Genomic DNA, 23347 nt, shown 5'->3' with positions numbered 1-23347 from the left:
CTCCTCATCTCATCCTTTCAGGAACCAGCCATCCAGTGGCAGGGAGGTCCAGAACAGCCACACCTCTCACCTGAATCAGAGCTGGCTGTATTCGCTCTGCTCAACCCTGAGGCCTTAGGAAACCCCTCAAAAATGGCAATTCACCTTAGAACACAGCAGGAATGGGGGAGCATGAGGCTGCCTGTGGCTCTGTGGTTAGAGGGACTGAGAGCAGCGACGGCCACTTTCATGCTGTCAAAAGCCCACCCAAGTACTTACCCCTTTTCAGGGGCACATAGACATACAGGTACATCTTTTACTCTTAAGATATACTTTTTAGTTAGGTAGCTGATGGCCAGATCCCATGTTTATTACCTCATGGGAGGGTCAAAGGACCTAGGCCACCAGATGCCCAAAGTCTGGTACAGAGACCAGCCATGGCTACAGCACCCAGATCCCCTCCCCACACTCTACTATGACTCACATCGCACCAAGGGATGATCTAATTTTGCTGCAAATATTAAAACATAGTGTTCATGCAGTAGAAGAGGTATGTAGCAAAAAAAAAGAAAAGAAAAGAAAAAAAGGCTTTTCACTAAAAAACAAAGCGGAAAAAGGCATATCCTGGAATTCACAAAAGATGGGGGGGGGGAGGCTGTCCATTTGGCGTCTTTTTAGGTGAATCATCCCGTGGATTGTTGTAAAACTGTACAAATAAAGAATAGTAACATTTGGGCTTACGTTCAGCCAATAAAAAGAAATAACCATAGGTCAAGACAGGCTGTCAAGTGATGGGAGCCACCTTCTAAAGGAGGGGGCAAATATCTCACAACTCCAAGATGTTTTTATTGATTTCAAATTCCAATAGCGTGAATATGTTTTATCTAAATATCTTTTATCACACAGCTGTAACATTGAATTTTTTTTCTCAGAAATAGTTAAATACATCAGTCTAGTTACAGATTCTAATATAAAGAGTACAAAATATAGCATTATAAACTGTATTTTTAAAAAGAAATACAAACTCTATGGTCTTCTGCATCTTCCCACCTCAAAGAACAATTAGTGAAATTGGTGAAGAAGGAACCTCTGCTCGGTGGTCACTTCATGCAGGCATGTCCCGGAGGCTCTGGGGTTTGCAGCATCACCAGTGGTGGGGGAGGCCTTGTCTGCAGGGCCTTTTTCTTTTTGTTGTTGTTTTTTTTTTCCCTCACCAAATGAAAGTTACTATTAGAAGTTGCTGGATTTGTAAGCATTAAAAACCAATCACGTTCTGCAGGTGGTGGCGGCGGGGAGGGGTCTTGTCTTACAGAGGCTGGTCAAAAGTTTCTCCCAAGGGCAGGGGTGCTTCTTCCTAGAGAACTGTACCACTGTGCGACTTGGAAGACACCCTCATCTGCCCAGAGTAGCCATCCTCCCGGCTCCAAGGAGGCGAAAAGATCACAGCTACCAGCCCTGGAGAGGCCAAGGTAGAACCGGCCACCTGCTGTGCTCCACAGGGCCCTGAAAGGCCTGAGACTCCTGCCCAGCGCCTCCCAGCGGCCAAGAGGCCTCTCTGCAGCCTACAGAACACTGGCACTCTCCTTTGTATGAAGTGACCTTGTGCTGCGTGAGCACCTAAGTTTCAGAAACCAGTGTCTTTCTGGACTTAAAAAAATAAATAAGTAAATATTGGGGGAAACTTCTTAAAATATCTACTACTTTTCAGAACCAAAAAAGGCGAAGTCCACTTGACCTGGACACTGTACTGTGCAGGGGAGGCTGAACTGTCTCCACCTAAGATGGAGGAGACTTCCGAAAGGCAGAAGTGTGGACAGGTGCACTGGGCAACTCCCCGGGGAGACAGTTAGAACCCACGATGTGTTTATTATTTGTGAATTTAAACCTTCATTCTCTGAATTAAGGAAGAGTTTGAGAAATGTGTTATTTGCCTTTGAAATGAGGAAGATGTGTAAGAGAGGAGGTAAGAGAAAGGCAAGAGAGAGGTGAAAGGTGGAGTGAGCGAGGCAGGGAGAGAGGGAGGCAGGAACCAGGAAGAGCGCGGGGCGGAAGGCAGGGGAGACACACAGAGCGGCTGCAGTGTAGACAACCAAACCCTTTATTGTCTAAGTCACATTAGACGCAACACTGTAAAAGTCCCGTTAGGAAACAAGGAGACAGCAGATTCATAGAGGTAGTAGGAAGTCTGTAACAGTCAGAAATGTGGAAATTATCACAGAGGAAGCAAATCAAAACAGACTGGCTAAATAAATAAGAAAACACAAATCATATTAAATACTAGGGTTGAGCTGACATAAATGAATTAACAAACCGGTCCAATACTGATGGTCAGTGGAACAAAGAGGCCGTACACCCAGGCCAGCACATAGCTGGTCCCAGAGGGAGTGTGAGCTGGGGGTGCGGAGGTGGGGGGGGGGGGTTGCTCATGGCCTTGTGGCTGCATGAAAACTGTATCTCTGTGCTTTGAGGAGCAGGTCATCCTGGGGCTGACTGTTCTCCTGGCTGCTCTTCAGACAGACCCTCAGCTGCAGGGACCCCATGCACCCCCCTTTCCCTAGACCAGCCGGGAGGGAGGCCCCACTGGAAGACAGACCCTTCCAGCTTCAATGCCAAGTGCAGTTCCGGACACAGTAAAAACGCAGACGACACCTTTGTGTCCCTTTGTGTACAGAATTTTTTAATAACTAAAACACAGATGTAGATGGGGCCCGAATCACAGGCCCCTGCACATTCCTAACTGTCACCTTTACTTTCCGCCAAGAAACCAGAAAGCCAGAGAATGCAGAAATGGTGGGGTGAACTATGAAAATGATCAAACACGAACCAACAGAACAGTACTCTGCGGCCTCAGGTGGAGAGAGGAATGTGTCTCTGCGACCTGCTCAAGGTAATGTCTCAGAACGATCACTATTCCCAAGCACTCGGACATGGCAAGCCGTTCTCATACATACCTGGTGTAGGCGTATCAGGAAAAAATAAGTAAAAAAAATAATTATACATACACATAGATATGTATGTATGTATCTGCTAGCCAGTTAACATTGCATTGTCTGCAAGTGTCATAGCCACCTGAACGGTCAAGTAATTAAAACAGCAACAAGTAGAATCCAGAATCAAACATTAGCTAACAATAACAATAACAATAATAATAATAATATAATAATAATCCAACATCATTAGAACAGAGAAACCACACGCCAGGGTTCACGTATACATGTGTGTTTAAACAAGTCTTTGTATCAGAAGCCCATTTCCTACAAAAACCGCATGATCCATTACTGTGTTAGGTAAACTGTCGCTCTCACCAGCATATTAAAGGTTAGGATAATTTCTGTACATGTAAAATTATTGCTTTTTTTTTTTGAAAAATATATTTAGCATGCTCGTCTTAATCCATTTCCTGCCTTTACAAAATTTCACAATAAAAAAAAACTAGTAAAGCTTTTGCAAAAAATTTCACAGAACGTTTTCATTCAAGGCAGCAGTAACTTCTGATAATGCATAAAATCCTATGTGCAAACATCTGGGACTTGCGGAAGTATCGCCATCACACACAGTGTCACAGCAAAGGGGGAAGGAGACGCTGCTACCTGCGGAATGCAGTTCCGAGCGCCCACGCTGCTGCGTGCGTGCGTGGGCTCAGAGCCTCTGCCAGGGCCTTCACCCCACCGCAGAAACGTGAACTTGCGTGACTAAGGAAGAGGTATATAAAGCCGTCCTCACCCTCAGGCCTGGTGCCCTCCCACCAGCCTAGGCACAGAGCCACTAGGCCAACGGTGGGCACCAGGCCCAAGAGGGAAAGACATCTATTTGCTGGGGTGGTGCAGGGGAGAGGCTGGGGTGGGGAGGAGGGGAACAGAAGGTTCCAGAGCAGTAGCACCCTAATGATCTAGGGCCCCCAAACTGCTCAAGGATTCTTCTGCCATCACTAAAACAGGCCCAAATTGGGAGGATTCAGTGGCTTAATCTGTTAAGACGTGTAGTCTTCTTTTGTGAGCAGTTTGCAGAATGTAGCCCTGTTACAAAAAGGTCCTGAGAATAAACAAAGACGCCTGCTCTTCTTAGTGTTCGACTAACTCTCTTTCCAAAGCGGATTTCTATGTGTTCCCATCTCTGCCGTGTTTCCTGTGCCAGACGCAGCCCGAACGGTGAAAACACAGAGAGCATGAGGGTGACATGGACGGCTCAGAGCGGGTCATGGCCAGACCTCTGAACTGTGAGCATCCGCCATCGCCCTGCCTTACCGAGCCCGAGCACCACCAAGCCTTACGGCTCCTGAATACACCCTCCATCTTACCTGCTACTAAATACCCACTGAGGCAGGGAGAGGCGGGGGTGCGGGCCCTCGGCGGCCTCCACTCCCCGCGTCCTGACAGCGTCACCTCTAAGCACTGGACACCTCCCACAGTGCTTAGATCTCCACTCCATCCAAAACACACCAGTATCTTTTTTCCAGTGTCTCACGCTTGTCTTGAGTAATACAGATGCCTTGAGCTCCCACAGTGCCTGCCAATACCCCTGCTTATCATGAGGAAACACAGGCCGTGGTGGGTGAGCACATACATGTGTGTGAAAGAGCTACACGGGATGCTAGGCATAGCATCTTCGCCGTCCCTAAACGTTACCAAGGGAGGCAGCTCCCTTGGTCTGCTCTAGCGCAGAGGCTCCCGGGTCTAAGGTATCTGGCCAGGAGACCCTGGCTCTTCTTCCCCAAAGTGGCCGTGGTCACCGCTGGGAGCCTTCCAATCGCCCGTGAGGTCACTGTCGACACCATCACGGGCTGAGCGCTGGAGGCGCGTCTCTAGGTCCCCTTTCGGAGAGGCCCCGTCGGCACAGTCCCTGGGGTGGTATGGTCTCTCCCCTGCAAAAGAAAGAAAAGAGCAGGCAAGCTCAGTTGTCTTCCGGTCCACAAGAGCATTCACGGTATCAATTTTCTTAGCAAGACCCAGAAACACAGGTGCCCTTCACAGCAAAGTGGCAGAGGTGACAGAGGCCTCCGGTTGTACGGGCAGCCCACTTTATTCCAGCAGGGACACTTTGCTGTCACCTCGCTGCCTTCCGTGGAGGCAGCTCTAGGAAATCAGCAGTGGTGGGCCCGGCTCCGAGCAGGGGCTAAAAATCAGCAAGGCAGGAGGAGCAGGGTTTGAAAAGCACACGTCTATGGTACGGAGACGATTCCCAGGTGAACGGCAGTGCTCACGGGTGAACGTGGAATCACACAAGCAGAAAAGGAAAGCCCCTGGTTTCCGCGTCTGAGGACAGTGCTCCCCGCAGTGGAGAAGCACAAAAGCTGTGCTGTGAGTCCGATGAGCAGAGACAGCTGGGAGCAAGACATGAGCCTGTACAGCACCCCCAGGAAGCGGGAGCCCTGGTGTTCGAACAATGTCATGCTCCAGCGGAGGACCAGACAGCGTGCCAAGAGAAATCTTTCTGTGGTGGTCTGAAGAGGTACGACCCACACAGACTCGTGGGTTTGGATGCTTGGCCACAGGGAGTGGCACTGTTGGAGGAAGTGTGTCACTGCGGGGGTGGGCTGTGAGGACATCTATGCTCAAGCTATGCCCGGTGTGGCCCACAGGTGCTTCTGCTGCCTGTGGACCAAGATGTAGAACTCTCAGCTCCTTCTCTAGCACCACGTCCGTCTGCGCACAGCCGTGAAGATAAGGGACTGAACCTCTGAAACTGTGAGCCAGCCCCAATGAATTGTTTCCCTTTGTAAGAGTTGCTGTAGTCACGGTGTCTCTTCACAGCAATAGAAACCCTAACGAAGACACCAACCAACCACTTGAAATCAACACGCACCCACAAACCACACAGCTCATGGGAAACTCTAGTCTCTAGCCAAGTTTATGGGAACCCTAGAAACACATAGGAAATGAGCTCATTGCCATCATGAATTTCATGTTTCAAATCTTTGGCTAAGATTTTCAGAAAAATACTAAAAGCTGGTCTCGCACATGGTGCCTACTGGTCAACACACAGTAGAAACCAGAAAGATATTCAGAGAATGTCTGCGAGACAAGGCACGTGCAGAGCTGTAGCCAGTGGCCGGTCTGAAGCCCTGGAAGTAGCATGGATCAGAGATGTGACAAGCCCCTCTTAGGGAGATGGTAAACTTCCCGCTGTGGACCAGGGGAAATGGCCGACGTGGCTGCACGGCAGCCATCTCTGTGGACATCAAGCTGCAGCACAGCTCACTGGGAACTCGTTCTGGGCAAGTGTACCAAGGAACAGGGGGCTCTGACTCCCCCAAGAAAAGGAGCTGTGACCCTGGGTGTTTGGCCCTGAATGTCACTCATCAACACCTGTCCATAGCAACACACTGTCAGGGGGTCCAGGACAGGGGAAGCTGTGCAGGACGGAGGTGTTGTCGTGAACAAGGCTGTGGGGTTGTGCACATCTGGAGTCTGCATGGACTGCTGCCCTACAGCCCTGGTACACACCGACCTGTGGCTCCTATCTCTGGACAGACCCCATAAACTGCCCCTGGGGCAGAGCAGAGAGAACAGGGACAGACCTCACCCGATAAAGGGCGGAACACTGCACAGCTCAGAAGGTTTCCAAGTACTTGTGCCAGCCTTGCAAAGCCTGAAAAGCTAGAAGAAGGCACTTGCTATGATGAATCCACAAATCGTTACAGGACTGGCATTTCCCCTTTATACTGGAACAGATGAGTTCACATGCCTCACTTCTGAAGAGTCATTTTAGATCACTGATTCGTCAGGACCATCAACGATGGGACCATTAATACAGTATCCCTTGCAGGGATCTAAAGAAATAATGAGTTAAACAGGGAAAAGAGATCTACAGTAGTAATCTGAAAATGCACAAATTGTTTCCTCCTCCAGGGAGGCAGCAGCCAGGACACAGGAGCTGGCTTTGGGGACACTGGATTTTGTTTCTCGCAGCTGTGAACTGTGAGATGAGGTTGAGCCGAAATGAATACCAGCTATCACTGTTTCAGTGTCCTAGGGCTAGGCACTGACTCTGGAACCAGGTGAGATCAATTTTCCCCTTCTTTACAAGACAAGGGGCCAAACTGTACAGTCAGGGGGGTCTGTCTTCAACAGGCACACAAGCCAAAATGCCACAAGAGGCACACAAGAGAAGCCACAGAGCAAGGCTCTTCGGTGATAAGCCACAACTGTGCACCGGACCTCAGGGACCCTGGCCTTTGCCCAGCCAGCAGTCAGTCAGCAGTGACCAGGTGAAGTGATTTTGGTTACGTCTTCAGTTACACTTACATGTGGTGGAGTATTATACTTGGAGAAAACAGATGATGTCCGGAAGACACTTGTTTGATTTTATGAATAAAAGCTTCAGCTTGCATTAACTATCAGATCTGTGATGCCAAAAATCTACAAGTGCACTCACTGGTGAGAATGGGCCAAAGATGCAGATTCACAGACCTCCCCAACACACCGTCTCTACTGTTCAACTGCACAGGGTGCAGATTCACAGACACCCCAACACACCGTCTCTACCGCTCAACTGCACAGGGCGTAGATTCACAGACACCCCAACACACCGTCTCTACCGCTCAACTGCACAGGGCGCAGATTCACAGACACCCCAACACACCGTCTCTACCGCTCAACTGCACTGGGTGCAGATTCACAGACACCCCAACACACCGTCTCTACCGCTCAACTGCACTGGGTGCAGATTCACAGACACCCCAACACACCGTCTCTACCGCTCAACTGCACAGGGTGCAGATTCACAGACCTCCCCAATACACCGTCTCTACCGCTCAAACACACAGGGCGTAGATTCACAGACACCCCAACACACCGTCTCTACCGCTCAACTGCACAGGGCGCAGATTCACAGACACCCCAACACACCGTCTCTACCGCTCAACTGCACAGGGCGCAGATTCACAGACACCCCAACACACCGTCTCTACCGCTCAACTGCACAGGGCGCAGATTCACAGACACCCCAACACACCGTCTCTACCGCTCAACTGCACTGGGTGCAGATTCACAGACACCCCAACACACCGTCTCTACCGCTCAACTGCACTGGGTGCAGATTCACAGACCTCCCCAACACACCGTCTCTACCGCTCAACTGCACAGGGTGCAGATTCACAGACCTCCCCAACACACTGTCTCTACCGCTCAACTGCACAGGGCGCAGATTCACAGACCTCCCCAACACACCGTCTCTACCGCTCAACTGCACAGAATGAAAATGATGCAGGGTGGGTTGCCTTTTTTTTTTTTTTTTAACATTTCTTGTTAGTTTGATTAATGGAATTATTTCTCCAGCTTAACTATTTTAAACTAACATTTAGAATAATAAAGGATAAACTATTAATCACAGTCTTTAAATTCTGACAATAAATCCAAACAAATCAAAACACTCTATTTCACATTACAGCAGAGCTCTATAAACTGGGGGGTGGGATGGGGGTTGGGTTGGTTTCAAAAGTTCTTCTAACTTCTTTTTAAAATATGGTACTACATTTATGCCGTCCCAGTGTGTGCACCCGTGGGCATGCACACTCCGGTGCATGTGTGGAGGTCAGAGGACAATGTGCAGGAGACAGCTCTTCCATGCTTCATACATGGCTCGGGTCCTCGTGAGGACTCTGGTCCCCAGGCTAGGCAGCAAGGCATTTTCCCACGAAGTCATCTCACCAGCTACTAGTTTAATTTCTAATTGTTAAACAATAAAATAATGATTAAAAAAGGTTTCTCTGAAATATTAAGACAGTTTTTACCACGGATTAGTAACACCCATACTTCAGCATGTAATTTTCAAAAAGTGGTTTCTTTTTCCTAATGACAAATGCTGAGGATTACCAGAACCTAAACACAGACATGATAATGCCATCCTTAAATAAAAACTCTCCTTGGAAACTTGGTTTGGCATCCTGCCCACGCTTGTGATGGAGAATGTTCAACCAGGATGGAACAGAGTCCTGTGAGGGCCTGCCCTCCCACCAGGAGGAAGAAATGGCTTCTCAACTCAAGGCCAAGACCCTTCATGGCTTCCTAAGTTTGTGTTTTTATAATAATTGGGAGATAACAAGAAGTTCAGACAACATGTCATGTGGCCAGAGCTACCGTCTGCAAACTCACGCCATAACCTAACCTGGAACTTCCAAGCCTCTTACTTCCTGAGAGAGACGTGTGGACCTCACAAAGGAGAGGTTGGTGACCCGTTTTCTGAAGGTCCTGGGCTCTTGTGACTATACACCTGTGATCTGGGACATGTGCATCACAGGACATGCTCAGACGCAGCAGCAAATCAGCTCTCTTGCTCCTCTGAGTTCGTGTATGGAAAAGGCCTGAGAGACGACAGTGTTAAGCCAATCACTTCAGAGATTTGCTAGGCCCCACGCTGGCTCAGTCACGTCACCAGAAAGTGCAGCATATTTTGATTTTCTAAATTTGATTCGGGAAATTGAAATGTTGCTATGCAAAAGGAGTGTGCATTAGTTCCTTTTTCAATGGCCATGTCACAATCCCAGAGGGACTTAGTGAGGGAAGGGACTTTCAGCTCAAGTCTCTCTTCTCAGGGAAGTCTGGGTGGCAGGAGTTTCAGGCACCTGTTACATCACACCCTCCATCAGGAAGAGAGGGGAGGGAGAGGGAGAGGGAGGGAAGAGCTGGCCACGGGAAGTGCCTGCACTCAGCCTGCTTTACCCTTTTCTATTCAGTTCAGGATCCCAGTCCACGGAACAGCGCTAACCACAGTGCTGTCTTCCCACCACAGCCAGCCTCATCTAGAAACTCCTCCCCCCGCCCCCGCCCCGACAGACCCAAAGGTTGGTCTCCTGGGTGATTCCGGATCCCGGAAGTTGGCAGTATCAGCCCTGACAGTTGTTCTGCGGCTGTCTATGCAAAAACTTTAATGCACCAACTGGCAGCAGAACTACAGGGAGCCCCCGTGGTGGCAAGACTACTCAGACCAGCGCTTCCCCTGCCCCCCCTTTATAAAGACGAGGCTCTCAAGCACAGCAAAACCCGAACACACAAGCCCATCAGCGCACCTTGCAAAGGCTGGGTGAGTGAAGACCAGAAGCCCCAGGGCCGTTCCCTAGCACAAGCCACTACGGACCGTCCCCGCCCTGTGGGAATGGGCCTGTCCACACCAGAGACACAGCACCGTGCTCTAGGTCTCTGCACACATTCACACTGCGTCAGGGTTTTCTTAAGACAGCTGTTCACTGGAGTCTCAGGCAACAGTGGCTCCCAAAACAGGGTGTGTGCCCCACGGCGGGTGTGGGGCGACTCCTGGGGGCCACTGTGTCAGCACTACACAGGACAGGAAATGCACCTCCCATTGAGGTTAGCGCCTTCTTCTCCAAACTGTATCCTAACAACTACATCATTCACGTCTCAGCGTCGAGTTAGCTGACCCTGAGTAAACTGAACGCTGATACCTATTAAACATAAAGATTGCTGCCAAGATTCTTTTTTTCTCCAAGTTGCCTGCTTACTAGGCACTGTACCAGTACTGATAAAAAGGCTTCTTAAACAACCTAAATTTACTCTGGAAATGGGTTTACCCTGCTCCCCTACCCAGGTCTAGGGACAGGACACAACCCAGTCCAACTCACGTCCCCGTCTTTCCTCGTCTACTACCTACACATCCTTCCTGACTCCTCTCAAATGTCTCAGACCCCGCTCTCCTCCATGCCCATGCTGACCAGGCTACACAATCTCTCACTGGGGTCATCGTCCTGGTTGTCCACAAGTCCAACCTCCGAACTGAATTCTGGACGCCACCCCTCTGCTTCAAGCTCTGTTTTCTTCTGGATGGCAATCTCATGTGGCGACCAGATGCTCCCAACTCTCCAGACACATACCCACAATCCTGCCTCCCATGTCACTACGCCCTCTCCAGCCAGCTGGTTTCCACACTCTTCCTCGTGCTCTTCCTCCTGGAGTCTGTGCCCGTGCTGAGCTCAAGTCCTCTGCCCCAGCGGGAGTTCCCAGACAGCACCATTCCCTCATCCAAACCACCCACCAGCCTTAACCAGAGCCCATCTTCCCCAACCCACGCAGGGCCTGGCCCAGGGGAGCTGCCAATACATTCTGTCAATAAGTGAAAGGATTACAAAACTTAATTTTCAAATACTGCCTCAACTGGCTAATTTAGCATCTTTTACGTACATATATAAAACTCCATCAGCTTCTGACTATCACCTGGAATGATTTTAGCATGAATAAACAGTGTTGTATGATCTAAAAATGTCCAGAGCCCAGAGCCTCTAAAGCCAAAAGGAAAATAACCCAATGTGAATATTAACTAGCTAATGGTAGGAAAGCAACTTGACAGGCATAACAAGATACATTCCTGGCATTAACAATGATGTAAACTAGTTCTAAGTTAACGTCTCCTAAATTCACCATTGTAGTCATGACCAAACTACAAGAATCGGGAAGAAGGAAGAACACAGTTTATGCCCCAACCTATTATAGATGTTGTTTTCCGACAACACACTTCTTTTAGATTCTTACAGTTCCAAAATATATTAACAAAAAATGGAATTTCCATAAAGATCCAGAACATTCTATGATGAATCAACAAAAGATACTTTTCAAGGTAAGGGAGGGCAAAGGGGCCAATGGAGCGCATGACCTTAAATATGGAATTAAACCAACCAGCTATTGTAAAGAAAGCGTGAGTCAAGCTGGGGCTAAACACTAAGGCCTGAGCTACAACTGCCCTTCCAGACAAATGAGAGTTGACCCGCTGAGGCCTCACGGTAAAGCAAATACACGCCTCAGGGCTGGATCCACGCTAACCAGATGTCAGTACGGATGGTCGTGAGCGTGACAGAGGACGGTGGCAGTGGGTCCAACAGGACAGCACTAAGTTCAGCAACAGAGGAGGCACATCAGTGCCTTTCTCTGTCAGAGCCACAGACGAGCAATAATTACCATCAACACCTAGTGTAAGTAAAAGTAACCCAAGAATAAGCCAGCCCGAAGTCTTAATGACGTCCACCTTCTACTTCCTGTTTCCGTGTGACAGAAGCATGGGAACAAGCTGGGCAGGAATGACTCACAGTGCGCAGGCTCACCAGTGCCGGGAGACTCGGGGCTATTGGCAGATCTACCTCATGCATCCCTCGCCATCGGACACACTGAGCCAAAGGGGGTCTTTGGTGGCTGTGGAGGTGGCCTGTGAGCAGGAGAGCCTGGGACTCATTTTAGCTGTGATGCCCAAATGTTAAGCATCTGGGCACAGCACGTCCTTCCTATCACTGCATCCCAGGCATTCCACACAAGGGCTCTTCGGTAGCAAGCAGCCTTAGGTTCTGTTACAGCGAACAGCACTAAGCTGATTCAAGAACAGGCCCTGTGCTGGGAAACCTTTCTCTTCGGTATTCAGGAGAGGTTATACTTATTTATTTTTTTAAATTGTCTCACCACCACAAAGGAACTGCTGTATACTTTTAAACCACAGGTTTTACTGAAATGAGCTAAAACAATCTGCACAAGTTCCCTGGGATCTCACTACTGTGGGACCACAGTGGAGGCCTTAATGCTGTCATCACAGGGCATGGGACACGTTAGGGCCAGGCACACAGACCTGAATCCAACCAGCCAGCCAGGGCTTGGGCAAAGAGGAGAGTCTCTGCAGCTACGAAGTTTCCTAGAACAGTGGATAACCCCAGGGATAGGAAGAGACGAAGATGGACACACACACACACACACACACACACACACACAGAAGGTGGCTCATGCCACACGCTGTCAGCCCAGGATAACACAAGAGCAACCCTGAGCACCTATACCCCTTAGACCCATACTGTGAACCAAGCATGGCACAGAGCTCTGCCACGTCCCCCGCACATCAAATGGCATGTGTGAGACAGTCACACTCCCACAGGAGAGGCGTGAGGGGGCAGGCACACAGGCGTGCCAATGCACAAGAGCCTTGTTTCCCCCGGAGTTTCTACAGCTGGGAAACAGCAGACCCACATCTGTTGATCTGAGAGGCGTCTCTTACAGAGGGATTCGAAAGCAGTGCTCTTCGAGGAGACAAGATGTGATTTATCTGCCGGCCGACTCAGACCCACACTAAGAACTTCTGATGTTTCCTTCACCACTGGCCACTGCCAGCTCCCTCCTCCTTAGCACTGGCTATCACGGGCAGGTCTGCAGCAGCCGGCGGCTATGTGGCCTCCTGCTCTGTTCACCCCCAGACAGGCATGGCTGGGTGGGCTCCAATGACATGGAATTACTCCACAGCGCACATTACGCACAGGTGCCCTATGTCCCGAGTCTTTGCAGGCACACTGACACCCAGACATGCATCATAGGACATACTTGTTTGGGGGTATCCGTGGAGGCTGTGTGCACTTCAGAACCTCGTGGACCATCACACTCAAACACCACTGTGAGGAAAAGGGTCTGTTAGCAGAGGGCTGGGGAGATGCGTGAGTGCAAATCAAAGTGGCCGCTAAGGATGAAGCACTTTGACAGAGAGACACCAGCACCCGGCCTGAAGCTCCCCATAACGCTTACAGCGAGGAACGCTTACAGCGAGGAACGCTTACAGTGAGGAACCTTACAGTGAGGAACCTTACAGCGAGGAACCTTACAGTGAGGAACGCTTACAGTGAGGAACCTTACAGTGAGGAACCTCAGTAACGGATGCCTGGGGCCGCTACCCTTCCTAAATCAGACTCCACACTGTGGAAAGCAATCACGAGCAACATGAAGTACCAGCGTGTGGATAAAGGGACCTGTTTTCTGCTCTGATGACCACTCGGCCTGTATCACTGAGCATCAGGCTGGCTTCTGGGTATGTGCGTGCCACACTGCTAGATAGTGTACCCATCTCCCTAAGGCTCTGCTCTGTTGTGACACACAGGTAGCCCAAGCCGGTCTCAGGTCAGATTTGTACAAGGGGCTGGAAGTGCTTCGGGTCACCACTGATCAGCCAAGGGGGTCTTGTACATATCTACAGACCAGCTCTACCCATCAGGATGGAAGTCATCGGGTTTGGGGCTGGAAGACTAATGCCCTGGCTGCCACTGATGAGGGTGACACTGTGACTCATTAGCATCTCATTTCTGAAGGTCTACTCTAGTTAAAGGGAACATATGCAAATGGATCTTTCTCAAACTAAGCTACATGGCACACGGATGCTAAATAAATAAATCAATAAGTAAAGCCACGCCACGTACAGAACAGGCGAATAAGGTCAACCGAGTGACAGCTCTAGAAACCTGAGACCCAAACACGCCCACCGTGACAGTGAGTGACTAGCAGAAAAGGGTCTGTGCTGGGAAGTCAACCTCAACCGAGTCACCTGGAAGAAAGAGTCTCATTGAGGAAATGCCTGGGGCAGACAGACCTGTGGGCATGTCTGCTGTGGGACGGTCTGTATGTCAAATTGCTCTGATTGGTCAATAAATAAAACACTGGTTGGCCAGTGGCCAGGCAGGAAGTAGGTGGGACAAGGAGAGAGGAGAATTCTGGGAAGTGGAAGGCTGAGGCAGAGACACTGCCAGCTGCCGCCATGACCAGCAGCATGTGAAGATGCCGGTAAGCCACCAGCCACGTGGCAAGATATAGATTTATAGAAATGGGTTAATTTAAGATATAAGAACAGTTAGCAAGAAGCCTGCCACGGCCATACAGTTTGTATGCAATATAAGTCTCTGTGTTTACTTGGTTGGGTCTGAGCGGCTGTGGGACTGGCGGGTGACAAAGATTTGTCCTGACTGTGGGCAAGGCAGGAAAACTCTAGCAACACATGTCTGTCAGGGAGGATCTTTATCACTGACACAGAAGGGCCCTGTGATGCTGACTGTGGACAGCACCATCCATGGACAGTTGGTCTGGGGTTGTATAACAGCTAATGTATCTTGATCGATCACTGATACAGGAGGACCCAGTCTACTGTGGGCAGCACCATCCATGGACAGTTGGTCTGGGGTTGTATAACAGCTAATGTATCTTGATCGATCACTGATACAGGAGGACCCTGTGATGCTGACTGTGGACAGCACCATCCATGGACAGTTGGTCTGGGGTTGTATAACAGCTAATGTATCTTGATCGATCACTGATACAGGAGGACCCTGTGATGCTGACTGTGGACAGCACCATCCATGGACAGTTGGTTTGGGGTTGTATAACAGCTAATGTATCTTGATCGATCACTGATACAGGAGGACCCAGTCTACTGTGGGCAGCACCATCCATGGACAGTTGGCCTGGGGTTGTCTAAGAAATCCAGCTAAGCATGAGTCTGTGAGTTGGTGAGCCAGAAAGCATGCCAGCACGGAGCAGCCCTTCACGATTCCTGCCTTGAGCTCCTGCCCTGACTTCCCTCAGTGACAGACCATGACCTGGAAGTATACTCCAAATAAAGCCTTTCCTCCCCAAGCTGACTCTGGTTATGGCATTTGTTGTGACACCAGAATGTAACTAGAACCGCCCTCACCCCCGTACACAAACATGCATACACTCGGCACTGGCCAGTCACACGGCACAGGGCTGTGATACCTGTGTGTGCCCGGAGGTGGGCCCTGAGGTGGCTGGGCTGGTGGAAACTCTTGCCGCGCTCCACACAGACAAAGTCTCCCTGGCGGGCCTGTGTCCGCGGTGTCCCTGTTAGTGACATGGCATAGCATGGAGATGAAGAGAAAAGAGGGAGGGGAGGGAGAGAGGAAGACATCGTTAGTCTGTCTGACATGTCGATGTGAGGAGCCACCGCTGCGCCCTGGTGACGACTGTCAGCCATGGCTGGGCTGACAGGCACACGCAAGGCTGCGAGGACGCATCAACGACGGTGAATTAAGCAAATGTTCCAGGGACAGGACAGGAACGAGGCGGCACTGCCAGACTGTGCGGCGGGCATGTGGTTCCCAGCAGCTGGATACAGCACCCAGATGTCACCGGGCTCTACCAAGCACCAAAATAAACAAATGAGAGCGACCCCGGTGTGACAGAGCCTGGAAGCAACAGGAAGTGACTAGGAACAGAGCCCACCCTGCTCACCGCTGCAATCCACGGGGACAGATGCAGAGCGGTGGCCATCAGCAGCCACCCCAGCGATGGCCTCCCACCTGTCTGCCCCCAGAGCTCTTGACAACAAGCAGGCAGTGGCCTCCAGTGTAGCCTGTACCATCGGCAAGGCAGGACAGAGCAATAGACAGCGATACACCCCGAGCCTAAGTTCTGGGCTCCCCTCAGAGCCAGGAGCACCGTGCAGCCCTGCCAGGGAAAGGGACTTCCTCCACCCTTGGTTCCTCCTCGCTTTTCCAGTAACACCTGCTGCGAAGGGCCTGTCTCCACCATGTCCTTCTCCACAGTAATTCAACTGTCCCGTTTACCTGGACACGGACATCCCTAACATCTGAGAGGACAGAAAGGACAGCCAGGGGATACACACCTCCAGGACCGTCCCCCAAGTCCCCATGCTCAACTGGTAGCAACTGGATAAAACTGTGTCACATTCCATATTGGGCAGATGAAGAAAATGAGTCTGCACGGTGAGACCCTGCAGACTAAGGCGCTTCATTTCCTGTAGACTTACTCGGGACACACAAAGAATACTAAGATTTAACGAGAAGCCACCAACTAATGCTCACGGCTTAACACTCATGGTGGAAGGTGAGGATGACCCTGTGGGAAAGATCATGGGTCTTGAGTGACCAGGATGGTCACACGGCCTCTTTCTAACACTTGATTTGGAGAATTGGTGTGAGCCTACAAGTACAGGGAAGAAAGGTAACACCCTCAGAGCTCACCAAGCCAGACAACGGGGAAGCAACCCACAGGGTGACTATGCTGTCTGTGGGAGGGGGTGGGGATGGTCCACACCCCACAACAGACAGAACCAGGCCCTTCTGAGCATGGAGGATCCTGGTGCCAGCAGAGCTCAGCCACCCAATTAGATGCCCTGGGTTCCGCAAGCTCCATGTTCCACTTCCACTTGAGCCAAGAGGCTGACGGGAAGCCTGAGGAGAACGATGCTCCTTTCTAGGAGTGCTCCATCTGAAAAGTGATCCGTCCCCTTCAGTTTCTACGGAGCTGAATGCCTAGCAAAGTTCCACTCACAGCTCTTCTAGAACCTTCCTTGGTATACTTCTATAGCGTCAAAACACTTCATCCAACCACACCGGAGACACCAAGCGATGGCAACGGTTCCGACAGCGGCCCTGCCGCAGCCCCCACCTCTAGGTCACTATCGATCTTTCTCCGACCACTGCTGTCTACCTCCTGTCCAACCATTCCACTCATTCACTGAACTGACACCCGCAGGCCCCCACACATCTACCACAGCACTTCCATTTTACTTTGTAAGAAAGGATATTTGCCGATTACAGCCAATGATACCACAGCTGGGCTGCTGTAAAATTCCAAGTTACTCTTCTATCTGAACGGAAGACTACCTTGGGAGCAAACCGCTCCAGCATGCTTCCCGAGAGAGAGTCTCAGGCTGCAGAGACAGGCTCCCCACAGTGAGAAAACAGCTCTGCCCATGCACAGAGAGATATGCGTGGGGCAGCATGGCCGTGTTTCTCATCACTACCTTGTGCTGTGTGATCTGTCAGGAGAAAGACAAGGCTAGAAGCTACTAGAGACAATAAGACATGAATTTTTTCTAAGTTCCAATAAGGAAGCCCGTGCATACTATTTTATCTAGAATTACCTCCTTTCCCTGTCTGAAATCCATATCATCATGCAATACAGGAAGGGGAGACTGGAGACACAGTGACTTTCCATGACTCCCGTTATAAACAAACCATGTAGGTTACAGCCTGCGTTTCTGGACTCTGGAGTCGCTCCATAGAACAGTGAATACAGTGAGGTTTAATCTGAGTCCTGGCCCCTACGGCAACAACAGTTCTTCTATGTTCTGCTGGAGAAGTCGGGCTCCACAACCCATTCCTACAAAAGCATCACGCAGACCAGCCCAAATCAACAGCTGCTGCCCAGACACCCAGGGCAGTGGCAGCATGGGTCAGGAGTGGGGGGTAGGACTTTCAAAGCAGGCCATTTTCTCACTGTGCCTGTCTCCACAGCCTGAGGTTCTGGGGAAGCACACTGGAGGTTTGCTCCCATGGTAGTCTTCCATTCAAATAGAAGACAGTTTTGAGTAACTCAGGATTTTACAGTAGCCTGAATGTGGTATCACTGGAGGCCCAGCTCACCAAGGTATACATTGGCAGGTAAAGAGCCAGACATATCACAGAGGCTACCAGCAGTAACTAGTTTAAAGAATGAGTCTGGGTCAGTTGCTAGAACATAGTATAAACATCCAGGTTGGGACATCAGGACAAAGAGATGGCAAGAACCAGGCATCCGTAACAGGTGGTTGTCCCATTGCGGACTCCAAGAAAACCCTCACTGCAAGAATGGAGGGCAGCTTCCCATCCACAGCCAGCCATCCTGGCACCTCCCGCCACTGGGCGATCTACAAATAGCACAGGACTGTGGGCCAAGAACCACTCACATGCCCAAAACTGAGACAGAGGAAGGGGAACCTCACCAGCCACAGACACCGCCCCCAAATCAAGTAAAAACCATCAACCTCCCTCACCAGAAACCCACAACCGTAGGGCACTGGACTGCCAACCCAGGTTCCCACAGGTGCCACAGCCTGGCCGCACACCTCCCTAAGAGCACTTCAAATGGCCAAGGTCTGAGGCACCGGATTACCAACACAGCTACTTCAAGGAGTCACCGTTCTGAGAGGCTATGGGTTCCTGACAAACGACGCTACTCAAGGAGAGGGTTAGGACCGCCAGGAATGAACTGAGAGTGGGGTGGATCTGGTTTTGGATGCCGAGTCTCAGTTAAGTACCAAGGCTGGCCTCGAATCTGCAATCCTCCTGTCTTCTTGTTGTTGTTGTTGTTAACAGGCTCTACATGTCCCTGGTGCTATGCATGTTAAAATGGAAGTGACCTTTGAGTTACATTCAAGAACAGGGCCGTCGTTCGGGGCCACCGTACCCAAGGCACAGCCAACCGGCAGGGGAAATCTTTAGGCAGGTTCTCATGAGCACTACTGGCTACTGATGCTCCAAATGCCCATGTGACAATGCTCCAAAACTTAAAAGTCCTGCTCACACCACTCCTCAGTTCATGAACGTATTAAAAATCACTGCCCCCCACACACAACCACCCCCAGACTGCATGAATTTTGTCTTTAGACTTGGACCCCATTCCCAAGAGACTATGTATAGGGAATTATTCCGAAATCTCAAAAGATCCAAAACCGACACCACCCCTGACCCCAGGCACACGAGATCCTTGATCAGCACTGCTATTAGCTGTCAGGAATGGCACAGCGTAGGAATGGACAGGCCATCAAGCACTGCTTGAGGATCAGAGGACAGCTCAACCCTGCAGTCTTCCTGTATACATCCATCTCCAGCGAGACCGTGCCTACAGGGCCTTGCTCTGGCATCTTCCGTATTATTATATACAAATACAGGGCTTCATGGTCACTTCGAATGGACAGCTTCTCTTTGAGGAATCAAGCACGGTGTGGACCAACGCTTTGCTTAAGGTGACAACGTGACAACAGGGTCAGGCCCTGTCGCTCCTGCCAGGTTGCAGTATTACAGAGTCAACAAGCAGGTTTCTAATCTAGTGTCTACAGTAAGGGGACAGGCCAAGACTGCTGACTACTGGACCCAGACACACAGTCCCAAGGGAGAACTGGTGAGCTCCAGGGTGGCCGGGTCAAGAGGAGGCAGCAACCTGCCGGTCTCTGCCTTGAAGGCTCAGGCAGGAAGGTATGCACACCCATGACCTTCCGAGCCGCCAGGGAGGAGGGAGCCCGCCCTTCTTACCTCTGTGCTCAGGCCCGGGGCTGCTGACACCCCAGCCCTGGTAGAGAGTGGCGAAGTCCTTTGGAATGTACGTCTTAAAGATACTGAGGATGTCCAAGCGCTTCTCCTGCCCCTCAGCTGCCGGCTCCTGCTTGATGGAGTGTAAGACGGGGGGCGTGCCAGGTGGGGTCTGCAAGGCTGCATCCCCTCTGGACCCCGCCGCCGCCGCCGCCGCCGCCGCCGCCGCCGCACAGGTGGCCAGTGTTCTCAGCTCCTGGGCCGCCTTCACAGGGGCTTCTCGGGGAGGAAGAGGGGAGCCTCCTTCACCTTTCGTGGGAGGCTGACCCTGAGGCTGAGGACTGAATTTGGCTTTCAGAGAGTCTGGGGCACTGTGCTTATTCGGAGGGGCAAAGCCAGCCCCCGCTGCAGGGACCCCGAGTTTCTCCACCGGCGGCTTGCTATTGGCTGGGGGCTGGGCACCCACACGGGTTATAACCGAGGGTGTAGGGGTGGCACTTCTGCTGAGGCCCCCGCTGCCCGGGGAAGGTGCCAACTTGGAGCTGGCCTCCTGTTTGGGTTTGGCCGGGGTTCCCTGCACAACAGCGCCAGAAGGCTCCTGGCCGTGGCCAGCTCTGGTCTGTCGATATCCATCGGGGCCAGAGGCCCACAGAGCGCAGGGGCCCCCAGAATGGCTCTCCTTATTCTTAGGCATGCTAGCGGCTTTTGTGGTGACCCCAAGCGGGGAAGAGCTGCCCTTTGATCCTGGCACCCCACCTGGCACCTGGGTGCGGGTAAAGCGAGCAAGGAGCAGGGGCTGGCACTCCTTGCCCCCAAGAGCGGGCGGAGGGCCGGTGCGCCCGCTGCGAGCAAGGAACACCAGGCTGCTGCGGATGCTCTTGTGGCCATTGGGCTGAGTCCAAGGGGGAGCTGCAGAGCTGCAGCTGACCCTGTGCCAGATGCGTTTGTGCATCCACAGGACCTCGGGGTAGTAGGTCTTGTGGTTACAGTAAGGACACGGGTGAATGACCAGGGCCGCCTGCAGGGAGCAGGCGTCCTTACTGCTGGGCTCATCCCGGCTCGACCTCACACTCAAGTCCAGCGGAACCAGGTCAGGGGCGGGTGCCCGCCGCTTCCCTGCCCCAGAGGGCTCCTTGTGCAAATCGGACAGCTTTTCCTTTGAATGCCCCGCCTGGCTGTCCAAGGTGAGCTGCAGGCTAGCTATTTCCATGCTCGGAGGGAAGTCTACCCGGTCAGTAGTGCTGGGCACCTCCTGCTTGGGGTGAAACGCTGGCATCTTTAAGTCAAGAGAAAATCTACGCGGCTCGGGACCCTCGGCAGTCTCTCTGCTGTTTTCAAGTATGGACACGGACGGCGTGGCGATCCCCACCTTGGGCTCGCTGATGTCTTTCTCTGGCAGGATAGTTCCAAGTTTGTGACTCTGGTCTCCGTTGGAGAGCGCGGTGGGCGCCACCTCTCCCGAAGAGCAGCAGCGCCGTGGCTGGCCCCCTGCGGGATGCAAAAAAACGTAAAAGGGGACGTTAACCACTTCTCATCAGAACAGAGTAAGACAGGGGGCGGCGTTGAGCGGCTAGACAGGCAGGCATTCCAGGACATGCCTGCCTCCCACCGGGACCAGGGCTGGGCATCAGCAAGACGGGAGTTCTGGGACTGGGTTTGCTCTCAACAGATCGGTCAGGAATGAACCACGCACAGACAGGCAACACTACACACCAGGCAGGATGTCCGTTTTCAACTAACTGAAATGACCCAGAAGATGGGCAAAGAAACCACACCACTACTGATTGAAAACAAGGTGGCTGCTTAAAATTAGAGGGCCATCACCATGGCCCACTGGGTAAAGGCACTTGCTGCTTGCTGCCGAGCCTGAAGACATGAGTTTGATCCCCAGATCCCACATGGTAAACGGGGTGGGGGGGCTCTGACTCCCCCCAAGTTATCCTCTGATTTCCATGTGCATGCTGTAGCCTGCAATGCAGTCCCATACACATACACAAATAAACAACCATAATAAAATAAAATTTTAAAAGAAATTGGGAAAAGAGCTTAACTGTAGCCACATGGTACTTTGCATGCTCTAGAATTCTCTGCAAGGCATTCATGCAATCTGTAGTCACCACAGAGCATTTTGTGATAAAAGCCAGCATGGAGGCCTCCACGACCCTGATCACACTGAGCAGTATGGAAACAGATGGTCCCCAGGACCCCAGGGCTTCCCTCAGACACTGCAGGCTACAGAGTAACTTCAACCTCCTCATCCTGAAGGCCAGTTTTCAACTGGCAAATCTTGATACTAAGTTCCCTTCAAAGGCCTGTGCACATGCACACCAGCTCTGTTACTCTATGTGTCTCTACGATGTCGCCTATGGTCACCAGACCACTGAGTAAATCCTGGGTGTAGCACTAAACTTGGGCTCCTAAACCTGGGGTGGGGAGCTCAGTGCACTGGAGGTGGGTGCAGATGAGAGGGTAGTCTGCGGGTTCCACACCCAGCACACAACTGTGGTTGGGGCTAGACTCCAGTCAGCACTACAGTGGGCAGGACATAGTTCAGCAAAGTCTCCTTTAAATTTGTACTCACGGCCCGGCTTTATTCACACCTGGCTCTGAACCTGGGGCAAGACACACTTTGGGAAAGTCTGCCTTAAATGTTTGCGATGTCTTGGGTCTATTCACGCCTGGGTTTGAATCTGCCCAAGGTGCCCTGGAGATGCCCAAGTCCTCACTAGAGCGCACTAAGGCCTTCACCACTGATGAAACCACAGTGGCCTTCGGCTCACAGCCCTGACCCTTAGTGCAGACTGACATGTCAGGAGTCACTTGTGAGAAGGCCAATCATTTCCCAAGACTCCAGAGAATGGAATATCTGGGTGGAATGCAGGTATTGACTTACTCGGTTCTTCTAAGATGTTCTATGTGTTTAGAGATAGGACTTGGGAATGTTATCAGAAAACTATTTCAAAGGACTCTTTGTCAGGGCAAGAAAGCACCTATCACAGAAGACAATCCCGAGAGGAGACGCAGAGGTAATGCTCCTGTCTGAGGAGAGGGGGGTTAGCAGGCACTCAGGCTTGATTGTGAAGTACAGTCTCCTAAGTACTGGGACGGAATGTTGAAGTCAGCAGAGCTGGGAGTTGGTAAGCCGGGGTCCACATCCTCACTCTAGTCTGCTCTGAAAAGCTGGCTGAAGGTTACTGAGAGTGAGGGGGTGCTCATCGTGCTGAGACCATAATAGAGTGGGTTAGAAACCACGCTGCAGACACCATGGTCACGGTCTCGAGTGTGACACTGTTAGACTCTGGGCAAACAGGAAGAAAGGGACCAGCAGTGAGGACTGTGCTTCTCGGAGGTGATGGGAAAGACGCGCACCACTGAACTGCACTGCGAGGAAACTGACATTCAGAAACCACAGCTCTTCTCGAGATACCAGAGTCATGGCTCCTCGGTGGGGGCTCTGGGAACAGGACCATGAAGAGATCCCTTAATCATTCCACCTTCAACTGGAAGATGGCCTCCTGGAAGCCAGGCATAACCTTTCTCCTCTAAGGTGCTCTCCATCAGGGTGTTTTCTCACAGCACCAG

General features: G+C 51.3%; 1 protein-coding gene across 7 annotated transcripts in view; it reads right to left on the bottom strand.

Annotated features, from left to right (window-relative positions):
• Positions 1-803: 803 nt before the first annotated feature.
• Positions 804-23347, bottom strand: part of Znf516 (zinc finger protein 516) — a 97849-nt gene continuing 75305 nt past the window's right edge. For 5 of the 7 annotated variants that reach the window (XM_028873880.2, XM_028873882.2, XM_028873881.2 and 2 more), the window contains exons 3-5: positions 19769-21253; positions 15468-15572; positions 804-4840 (exon numbers count right to left, since the gene is read on the bottom strand). In XM_028873880.2, the coding sequence (XP_028729713.1) occupies positions 4653-4840; positions 15468-15572; positions 19769-21253 (1778 nt within the window). In that variant the 3' untranslated portion in view covers positions 804-4652. Of the gene's footprint in view, positions 4841-13277; positions 13346-15467; positions 15573-19768; positions 21254-23347 lie in introns of all 7 variants that reach the window. The other 2 variants (XM_037197229.1, XM_037197228.1) reach the window with 2 other exon arrangements.

Source organism: Peromyscus leucopus, chromosome 19 (genome assembly GCF_004664715.2).
Source record: "Peromyscus leucopus breed LL Stock chromosome 19, UCI_PerLeu_2.1, whole genome shotgun sequence".
Classification (NCBI taxonomy): domain Eukaryota; kingdom Metazoa; phylum Chordata; class Mammalia; order Rodentia; family Cricetidae; genus Peromyscus; species Peromyscus leucopus.
The sequence above is the reverse complement of the archived record's forward strand: the minus strand, read 5'-3'. Positions and strand labels throughout refer to the sequence as shown.